We start from the raw sequence: 11,103 nt of genomic DNA on the forward strand, positions 1-11,103 counted from the left end.
AGGGCACAAATGTTTTGGCACATGCTAGATTTTCCTTCACATGAGGATGTTGCTCTTGAGGATCTACATGTTCCTTTGAGTATTTCTTCCCACCTGCCCCCACCTCTTCCTGTAAAGATAACTTACTTTCACATGCAAGGAATGAGCAAAAATGGGCACAAATATGTAGTTATCACAGCATTGTTTAAATGGGCAATGTTTTGTAAAAATCTAGAGGGGACTGGTTTAGTCTTATGGCTTATCTGGTATGATGGACTATTACTAGCCAGATGTTAGAAATTTTATGGAAGATGAATATTCATTGACAAAGGGAAATGTTCCTGATGAATACTAAAGGGGGGAAAAAAAACAAGCTATAAGAATATAAAGGACTTCTATGGTGGTCCAGTGGCTGGGAATCCGCCTGTCAGTGCAGGGGCACAGCTTTGATCCCTGGCCTGAGAAGTTCCCATATGCCGTGGGCAACTATGCCTGTGTGCTACAACTAGTGAGCCCATGCACTCTAGAGCCGTGGTCTAAAACAAGAGAAGCCACAGTAAATAGAAGCCTGCACACCACAACTAGAGAGTAGCCCCTGCTTGCCACAACCAGAGAAAGCCCGTGTGCGGCAACGAAGACCCAGCACAGCCAAAAATAAGTAAATTAAAAAAATAATAAAAGAATATATAGAGGATGATACATTGTGATTTAGACACACAAAGTGTGTGGTTATATATACACATATGTATGACTCTGTACCAAAAAAATGTATGGCAAAAGAAATACCATAAATAGGATTTATACTTATGAAAAACATAAATACCCAATAGAGAAAACTGGACAAATTATTTGAACAGACAGCTGAAAAAATGGCAACTCCAAATGGCCAAGAATCATTTGAAAAGATACTTTACCTCTAGACTAAAGCAACAATGACATCACTTTATTCTTCTGAGGCTAAGAATGTCTGTCGGTTGGAGGGAGAAGGCTAGTTACTTATATTTTCAGTAGAAATATAAGTGTTTTAACCTTTTGGAAAACAATGTGGCAGTGACTGTGAAAATAAAAGTTTAATGGTCTACCCAGTACTTCCCCTATTGGCAATCTGTCCTGAAGAAATAAAACTTCAGTGTATAAGGATATGTGCACAAGGATGTTTGTTGACTTTGTTCAGAGTGTGAAAATCAACAAAACTGTAAACAAAGTAAATTTCCTTTGATAAGGAAATGGTAGAACATGTTGGAATATTATGCAGCTGTTTAAAAAAAACTAAAACATGTGATCCCATTTAATTTGTGTTGTTGTATGTATATATGTCTAAAACTGTTGTGAAAAAAAGATGTAGGTAGGTCTACATCTATGACTTGTAGGAACATCCATAACACTGGCAGGGGAAAGCAAGGTGCAGAATAGTGTTTATTTTAATAATGAGTATTTTGGTGAAAACATACAGGTCACCTACTGAGAGAAGTTCATCTATAAAATGACAGGTGGACTAGATGATCCCCAGTGGGCCCTCCACTTCTTGTCTTCTGTGATTCCATATCTAAGGCCCTTTGGCTTTTGGCTCTATTATTGAGAGTCTTTAGAATGAGTTATACTAAGACAAATTTCTTTAAGATTGTGAAACAAATTTCTAAGCCTCTACTCCATGACATGCATACATGTCATTGAGAATGCTGTGGGGAAAATAGAAACCCACTTTAACAATAGAGTGACAGTTTGGGAGTAGACATAGAGCTAATTCAGAAATAATGCTGAGATGATTGTTATAGGTACACCCTAGGTAGTGAAAAGGTCTGTTTTCATGGACCGCAGCCCAAGTGGACTGATGATAACTGACATCTAATCATTTTCTTAAAGTGCTAGGGTTGAAACATTTTTCAGATATTCCTGTTGGCATCAAAAATATAAAAACTGATTACTGCCCCATTCTGAAAAAAAGTCATTTCAGATTTACTTTGTCTCCTCTTTTTTGAAGGGCAATCTAGTTTGTGTGTGTGTTTTCTGGCTGCGCTGAACCTTCACGATGAAGACGGGCTCTCTCTCTAGTTGCAGTGCACGGGTTTCTCACTGTGGTGGCCTCTTCTGCTGTGGAGCACAGGCTAGAGCTTGGGCTCAGTAGTTGTGTCACAGGTCCAGCTGCCCCGGGGCATGTGGAATCTTCCCATACCAGGTATCAAACCCATGTCCCCTGCACTGGCAGGCAGATTCTCAACCACTGGACCACCAGGGAAGTCCAGGGCAACCTAGTTGTAAGGAAGAAATCATTTGTGTATCTTTATATGTGTTTCTGAAAAATTCAGCAGTATGGGAAAGCAGAGCACAGTGTTGGAGTAAATGAAGTGGTTTCATTTTGTTTACTAAAAAACCAAGAGACCAAAAAGACACACGAGTGTGTGTCAGTCTGAGTGTTGTGTCGGAAGCGGTGGTGTGTCTTATGGCTCAGCTTTAACTCCATTGCCTGCTCCTGGGTCAGAGTCCCAGAAATGACTCGTAAAGGAAACGGGAAGGGCACCCCGCACCTAGTCACACCTTTAAAGCCCAGCTGCTTCTGTGCCCTAAAGTGGAGACCATATCTTTATAGATTCTATAATAATTCAGCCTTGTCCTTTTTCTTTTTTTTGGTCTTTTTGACCAGAGTAACGTTAGACCTTATGGAGACAACTTACCTCATCCGAACAAAGTGCTTCTAAAATCAAAGAATTATAGAATCGTAAAACCCACAAGTTAGGAGGAGCCATTGACTCACTGCTCTGATAAAAGCAAGCAGTCATACCATTTCGAGTGTAGTCTTTGTCAGAACCTGCTCGTCTTTCTTGGTGGAGAACTAGATAGAGGAGAGGCCAGACAGAAATCTTTCTTTTCTCAGCATGGCTTCAGGCACTTACTAATCACATAAATCAGGAAGGAGTTGTTCCAACAAGAAATTGCAGAGGATTCAAAGTTCTTGTGAACCTACATTGCTGGTTATGCCCAGTATCTATTTTTAAAATGGGGAATTAGTTGGCCTTTTACAATATTAACCTGTATTTCTTTATTTATATCTTGTGACATAAAAGGACATCTCTAATTGTGAGAAAACCAAGCCTTTGTCCCTAAAAAGCTGAGCTGTAGAAAAAAAAAAACATGCAATGTAATTCTCAAGTAACCTGAACTGGGCTGACAAATATTGAGAGGTTCTGATTTACTTATAATTATTATTCTGAAACACCACCCTAGACAGTGATGCAGCTGTTAATTTCCCAGATATTTCCTTTTATAGAACAAAAAGAAATAACCTTGTGAATAGGTTTATTATTATCCCTACAACATGGACACTGCCCAGGCGCACAAGTGATGCTGATGTCCATTTTTCTATAAACACCATTTCTCACCTCAGTATGAATTTCTCACTGTTAGGTCACTCTGCTGGGTTAGGAGGAAAAAAAGTAAGACCATTATCTTCTAGAAGGTCTCTGTTTAATGGGCAGGATAACACTCCAGGGTCCAATCAATTTTTCAATGTTAGAACAAAAGAGACCTTGGGTATCATTTACTTCAAATCAATGATACTTTTTTTTATTTGTTTTTAAATGGTGTACTGGGGCCCAGAAGATAAGTAATTGTGGACTAGATTATAGGAAGTCCCACAGAGTTTGAACCCTAGAGAGTACAATTTATTACAGTATTAGTTTCTATCCTGATAGTAATAGATGGGATCCTTAAGAAAACATCTATAGTGAGCCAGGGATGGCAAAGGAGATGCTAAGACAGGCTTCACTGGGCAGGAAAGCTGAAACATGGTTCTCATATCTTTCTCTAGGACTTAAAGATTGACCAGAAAACACCTTTACGGGTCCTTCACCGGAGGCCCCTGGCTGTGAGAACTCGCATCATTCACTCCATGGAGACATGCTATGTGGACGAGCACCATTTCCGCCTCTACCTGAAGACTCAAGCTGGAACGTATCTTTTCACCCTTGTGTAGCACTAATCCTTCCAGATTCCTATTGGGAGAATTCATGCCACCCTGGGAAAGAGGTTCAACCTTATCTTGAAACTATTCAGGAAAGGTTTGGGTTGTAGAAGAATCTTTTTTGTCTATCTGAGGTATTTTGACCTATTAAATTTGTTTTTCAAAATGACATTGTAAATCACGAGGCAGCAGCCAATTCAATGTGAACCTTAAAATAGGTAGTGTCTTACACAATGCTGAGGTACTGAGAGCATAGTAAGGGCTCAGAAAACACATTTGATTGATTCATGCCTTTACACATTTTGCAGGCCACATATTGACAACCACATTTAGGTCCTTTCAGCATTCTGCCCCAGATGATTAAACAGGGGTGATGGATGGGAGTGGCCCCACTTCACATGCAGACCTTCACGTTATCTGGCCACTGGCCCAGAACAAGAGAACAGTCCCAGTTTAAATCATGTTAGTAATCTACTCTGCTTTGTGTGGTTTTGTATCAGATCTTGAGTGAGTGAGTGAAGTCACTCAGTCATGTCTGACTCTTTGCAACCCCATGGATTATAGCCTGCCAGGCTTCTCCATCCATGGGATTTTCCAGGCAAGAGTACTGGAGTGGGGTACCATTGCCTTCTTCAGGGGATCTTCCCAACCCAGGAATCGAACCCAGGTCTCCCGCATTATAGGCAGACGCTTTATCATCTGAGCCACCAGGGAAGTCCTTGTATCAGATCTTAGTTGCTGGGTTAAAATATATCAGGGAACTGCCTTTGCCTTAGTTTTAGTTTATTTTTCAGAAGTGCCCCAAGTTTTTATTTGATTTTTGGTTTGATGCTATTTTGTGATTGAATAACATGAAGTATGAAACCTTCTATTTGGTACAAAACTCATGACAACTTATTGGATATAATAACAGGGGGGAAATAAGTCAAGTTTTAATTACCAAATACCATTCTTACTGTCTTTCTGTTATTAGTCTGCTACTCCTTTCCATCAGTCTTCTCTCCCCTTCTCTTTACCTACTCCACCCCAGGACTGACCAAGCTGAAATAAGTACAGGTTATTTACTCCAAAAATCTGAATTTTTGTAGTTTCAATCAAGTGATGACCTATTTAGACCAGGGGACATGGAGCACATTTGCTTATTGTAGATGGACAGTGGGTAGAATTTCAGAGAAATCACAGATATAAAAGACATACATTTTCATCTAATTTTAGCATTTGTTTTGATGTGCTAAGAAGAAATGCAGTGGTCTTATGGAGAAGCCAATGTCTTTTCAATCTCACTAACATACTTTTAGAATAAGTCTAAGGCATTAACCAAGGAAGACTATTACATGGTAAAACTTTAGATTCCATAATTCACAGAATTATGTGAATTTTTCTCGTATATTGCTCAGTATACCAAACTAGTTCATTTGACTTATACTTCATCCCTCTGGCTATGAATAAAAACTATTATGGACCTTTTAATTGGTTATTCTGGGACTTTTTCTCATCCTCCCTCATCATTGCTACTCAGAAGTAGCACTCTCTAAAGAGGTGAGTGAAAAGGGACAGTTGAGCAATTATGAGTTTAGCGAAGAAGACAGTTAACTAGATAACTATATACCTTACGTTTGAGTCAAAATATTTGGTGAAAGTACAGTGAACAAATCATCATATTATGGTTTTAACTTTATATTTATCATCTGAGAATAAACTTTTATATTCAAATTATATTACATTTTTATACTAAGTGCTGGTTTATAGATAACATAGGCTAAATGAGTGTTTACTGAATGCTGGCAAAAACATCTCTCTCAGGTAAAATACAGTTAAGATTATAATAGAGTTCTGTGTAAGGAGTATTAAGGTAATCTGAATAATTCTAGGATTAGTCACTGACTTTGAAATTTGAAAATCTATAAGAAAAATACACACACAAAAGCATTAGTTCTGTTGCCAACCATGCAAGAATTGCAAACAACTAGAATTTAGAATCCTTATGAAGGGCCTTCGTTAAGTCTAAATATGTACATTGTCTTTCATCCTACTGCTATTGTGTCACTGGGTCATGTTACAAGAGAAGCCATCAATAATGTCACCAGGAGTGACCCTGTGAGAACCTACCATTTGGCAGATATCTGCTGTCACTACTAAAAAATTATGAGACCAAGAAGATGGTAAAATAGAATTTGTGGCAAAAAAGAAAACAGCTGAAGTTCTTTTTTTAAAAGTATTGAACTACAGTTAATTTTAAAAATCCATATTCAAACTTTGGCACTTGGAGATGAGCCAAAAGAAAAGTCATGACTCTTGGTAAGTTTGGTGTAAACATAGGCTCTAGGCCCCAGTGTTGGCTCCCAGACTGGTAGGAATCAGTTTGCTATAGCTTGTTTATTGCCATAGCTATATTTTCTAAGATATACGTCCCAATCACGGCTCAGAAATAAACTCCCTTCTGTTGCATTTCTGCTTTTGTCATTTCCCCTCCAACCTGTCAAATCTCACCTAACAGTTGGTATTACACAACTATCTTCATTTTATCCTTAAACAAACCTCAGCTACATTAAAGAGTTTGTACATGGAGACTTTGGAAGAACCAAGCCAAACATTGGCTCTCTGATGGATGTGACTGCAGACATTCTTGAGCTGGATGTTGAGGTAAACCATTTTATTGTGGAAATGCCTGTTTATACACTGAATTCAGCCAACATTATGCTCTTGCAGCACTAAGCCAAATAGTACTGTTCACTTTAATAGATATTTGAAATTGGTCTCGTTTATGATTCTTACAAATATATAGCTAATTGACTAACTGTGCTTTACATATGACATGAGACCCTGGAACCACGCAAGGAAAGAAATTTTCAGTGCCCTTCACATATCCTTTGGTATCTTTTGTAGAGAATTTAAGACAGCCTACTCAGAAACAAGTAGGGATAGAAAATGGGATGAGTCAATGGTTATATATAAAAGCAGTCCCATAAGGCTTCTATGAGGACACTTCCCTGGTGGCTCAGACGGTAAAGTGTCTGTCTACAATGCGGGAGACCCGGGTTCGATCCCTGGGTTGGGAAGATCCCCTGGAGAAGGAAATGGCAATCCACTCCGGTACTATTGCCTGGAAAATCCCATGGACAGAGGAGCCTGCTAGGCTACAGCCCATGGGGTCACAAAGAGTCGGACACGACTGAGCGACTTCACTCACTCACTCACTCAAGGCTTCTATGATACGGTATAAAAGAAATTCTCCGTTCATATCGTATGAATTGAAATCACATTACATTCTTAATTAGAAGGATGGAATAAATGGATCTTTCAGGAAATTCTCCATATTTTCCTCATGTGAGCACCAATAGGTATTGAGTCACAAGTTGTACACTTTGGTAAATATCTGATTAAAAACAGCCCCCTAGCCCACAAAAAAAAGGGGGGGGGGATTTTTGCACTTGGGAATCATCTCAGTATAAATGAAAAGAAGTGGGTATAATTACCTGGTGTGAAAACAGCCATGGTAATCAAATGATCACTGGAGCATTATTACCTTACCAGCACTTCCCTTGAGTTCTTTCGGGTTAGATTTTATACACCTCCTGTGGGACAACCAGTGATAGCACCTTGAGGGTTGCAGGGAATCTTCTTAGTAAGACTCTCATTTTCAGGAAGACAATCTTCTCCTAAAGAAAATTCCAAATGCATTCATCTTCTCTGACCTTAATTCTTAGGATAGCTTAGGAGTGTCAAAGAGCCAAAGGCCAGAGTTTCCCAGCCTTGACCGTCCACTACAATCACCTGTACAACTTTAAAAACCCAATAAATATGCCTACTTTCCCCTGTCCTCAACACACACTAGATACTGTGATCAGTAATGTTTGGTTTTCAGGCTTGCAAAACCACCCATAAATTTATATATAGGTGTTTGGTTTATGGCTATCCTCTGAAATGAAACCAAAGTATTTCTTGGCATTTGTAAAATATATAGATACACACAATACTTATTTGGGCTTTTCTAATAATAATTCCCAAGTCTTGTATTGACACATAGATTAACTTAAAAAAATAATTTTTAGTAAGTCATTTCAGGTTTTACACTTTAGGCATTAAAAACAATGTGGGCATGGTAGTTTTGTTGTTTGCTTTTTGTAGTTTTTGTTTGTTTGTTTTAACTTCTAAATTAGGCCCTCTAGGTAGTTAAGGCAAAGTGGAATTTCATACTTCTAATGCCCGGGACATGATATTTTATGTGGAGACCAATATTCTGCTACTGTAATTCCATTATAACTTAAAGATCAAGGTTTTGTTCTAGAAGAGCCAAACCAGGATGAGTAGAGATAGATAAATTCAATTTTAAAAGAAACAAAAATTCTATTAATGTGAATGCAAAAATTTCTAATCCTTTTCTAGTTTCAGGTGATCTTTCATAATGATTTATTTCACATTTAGTTGCTAAGTTACAAACATTGTTTAAGTATAAAGACTACTTTAAATGTACTACTTTATTAACATTTATTTAACATTATTTAACATTGTAAGTATAAAGACTACTTTAAATGTAGTACTGTTAAATGCAGGATGGGAAAATGAAGACTAAAAGTTGCTGAGACTTCTGAGGGAAAGTTGGTATTGCCCCCTGCATTCATTCATTTTCCCATAAATAACATTTAAAAAATTTAAATATACTCTTGACTTGTTTATAAATATACTATAAACTTGATCAAAAAGTACAATTAAATAACTGGCTGAGTAACCAAACACTCAGTGAATTCAGGAAGAGACCTCAGGTCCAAGAACCCCAACTCCTACAGTGGATTTTAGAGTGTTAAATTGAGATGTTCTGTGGCTGTTTTCTTCCAATGCAGTTTCCTCTGTTGCATTATGTTAAAACTGTTAAATATGTACAGCATTACCAGTAAATGCTTACTAGAACAATAATGTGTTAATGACTTGTTTTCTTCCTTCTAGTCTGTAGATGTTGATTGGCCCCCTGCTCTGGATGACTAGCTTTCATACTTGGAAACAAAGAGTAGGCTTTTCCAGCTCAGCATGGACGTCCATCCAGCATACACTGTAAAATGGTTGTTTCTACCCACCACCAAAATGGTTGTTTTTCCAACGGTGTCTTGGAAATCATTTGGATCATGTTGATCTATATATTTTTAAATTTGTTGTAACATCTCAGGATCTAACTATGTGTATAATTTGTGTTGAATTATTCTAAGGATGTCTTATGATTTTTCTCCAATCCCCAACAAGCCAAATTATGAATAATGAACCATTCATTTAGTTACAAAAACAGGATACATTCTCTGATAATCTGAGAAGCTCTAATTTCTTTCAGCAAAATTTCCCTCCATAAGATGTCAAAATCATGTTTTAAATTTTTTAAATAATCTTGATAAAAGTTACCTCTAGATTTATGCAGCACAGTATCCTTATAATATTCTAGGATATCAAATGAAAATCTGACATCATTAATACTTTTCCCAGTAAGCTTCAAGCAAGCGATTACCAATAGAAATACTGTTTTGGTATGATCTGTCAAAATCTTAATGACTCCAAGTTACTCTTCTGACAATCTAGAATTGTCAGTATGTTTCCTGGGGGAGAGGAAGTAACACCTTAGGAATTGAGGCATACCATGTTAAGAGACTTTTAAATGAGGAGACACAAGTGCCTTCAATGACTTTAATCCCAGGGATAAGATTCTGAAAAACTGACTTGCTAAACAAAGGTAAGCTGATATTATTCCAGAGTGCTTCAATATATTATCTAATTGCAAACATCTTCATCAGGTAGATAAGAGTATTATCATCTCCACTTTATAAATATGAAAACCAAAGAATAGAAGTTAACTGATTTATCTCAAATTCATCTAAAGTTCCATATCTGGGACTAGGACTGAAGTTTCCTGGTCTCTAGGGTCGTTTCTAAAAAACCTTATTATTGAGCACCTCCTACATGAAGGAGGCACCGAGAATGTCATTTTAATGCACATAACCATTGAGAACTGACTTTTGGAATTTAGATACCAAATCAAGCTTACGAAAAAATAGCCCAAGTAAATTTCATGTGAGCTCATATGATTACCATTTGTTAATTAGTTAATCACCAGTTGGTACTCTGAAAAGGAAAATCATTAAATAAGCACAACCTAAAGAAAATGGATGGATCATTAAAAGTTTCAGAAAGGAGTCTTGTTAAAATTTCAGATATAAGTGCAATTTTCATCACCATGATTCAACTTTCTGTACTTATTTTGGAACACGTGTGACCTAGATAGTATGGATTACTCAGTTTCCCATCTCTTCATTAAACATGCTTTAGAACTACCCTGGTGGTACAGTGGATAAGAATCCTCTTACCAATGCAGGGTACATGGGTTCAACCCCTGGTCCGGGAAGATCCCACATGTCACAGAACAACTAGCTCATATGCCACAACTGCTGAGCCTGTGAGCCACAACTACTGAAGCTCGAGAGCCTAGAACCTGTGCTCTGCAACAAGAGATGCCACCGCTTATGAGAAGCCCATGCACTGCAATGAAGAGTAGCCCCCGCTCACTGCAACTAGAGAAAGACCACTCACAGCAACAAAGACAAAAAAAAAAAAACAAAAAAACAGAAAAACATGCTTCAGAGATACTAAGTTGTATTATTAACCTTAGGAATCAGGAAAATGCTTTAACTGACATGAAAAAATTTCATATGTGAATGAAAGTGAAAGTCACTCAGTCATGTCCGACTCTTTGTGACCCCATGGACTGTCCATGGAATTCTCCAGGCCAGAATACTGGAATGGGTAGCCGGTCCCTTCTCCAGGGGATCTTCACAACCCAGGGATCGAACCCAGGTCCCCTGCTTGGCAGGCAAATTCTTTACCACTGAGCCACCTGGTAATAGCAAATAACTTTTTCATTGTTCTCAATGCCAGAAAATGAGAAAGGGATAATAGAAATAAACTTGTGGTAAAAATGTAATTGTGTGAATGTTTCTTATTTTCTAGGGAAATTTTGCTACAAGAGAGATTTAAATAATTTGAGAAATAGTCTTTTGTAGGTTTCTTCTTGGCTCAGCTTTGCATTTAGTAGATGTCCAGATGGAAGAATTAAGAACCTCTTTAGCAATTATTAGAAGACTTATTATACTTACTCTAATGGGATTATATAAAATTTCAAGAGGAAACAG

The 11,103-nt window shown here is 37.7% G+C and overlaps 1 protein-coding gene across 6 annotated transcripts in view; it reads left to right on the forward strand.

The window, feature by feature from the left end:
- Positions 1-10,895, forward strand: part of PUS10 (pseudouridine synthase 10) — a 79,238-nt gene extending 68,343 nt beyond the window's left edge. For all 6 annotated transcript variants that reach the window (XM_069583227.1, XM_069583230.1, XM_069583229.1 and 3 more), the window contains 3 exons: positions 3,785-3,927; positions 6,481-6,580; positions 8,882-10,895. In XM_069583227.1, coding sequence (XP_069439328.1) covers positions 3,785-3,927; positions 6,481-6,580; positions 8,882-8,920 — 282 coding nt within the window. In that variant the 3' untranslated portion in view covers positions 8,921-10,895. The remainder of the gene's footprint in view (positions 1-3,784; positions 3,928-6,480; positions 6,581-8,881) is intronic.
- The last annotated feature ends 208 nt before the right edge of the window (positions 10,896-11,103 follow it).

This window comes from Ovis canadensis, chromosome 3 (genome assembly GCF_042477335.2).
Source record: "Ovis canadensis isolate MfBH-ARS-UI-01 breed Bighorn chromosome 3, ARS-UI_OviCan_v2, whole genome shotgun sequence".
Taxonomy (NCBI): domain Eukaryota; kingdom Metazoa; phylum Chordata; class Mammalia; order Artiodactyla; family Bovidae; genus Ovis; species Ovis canadensis.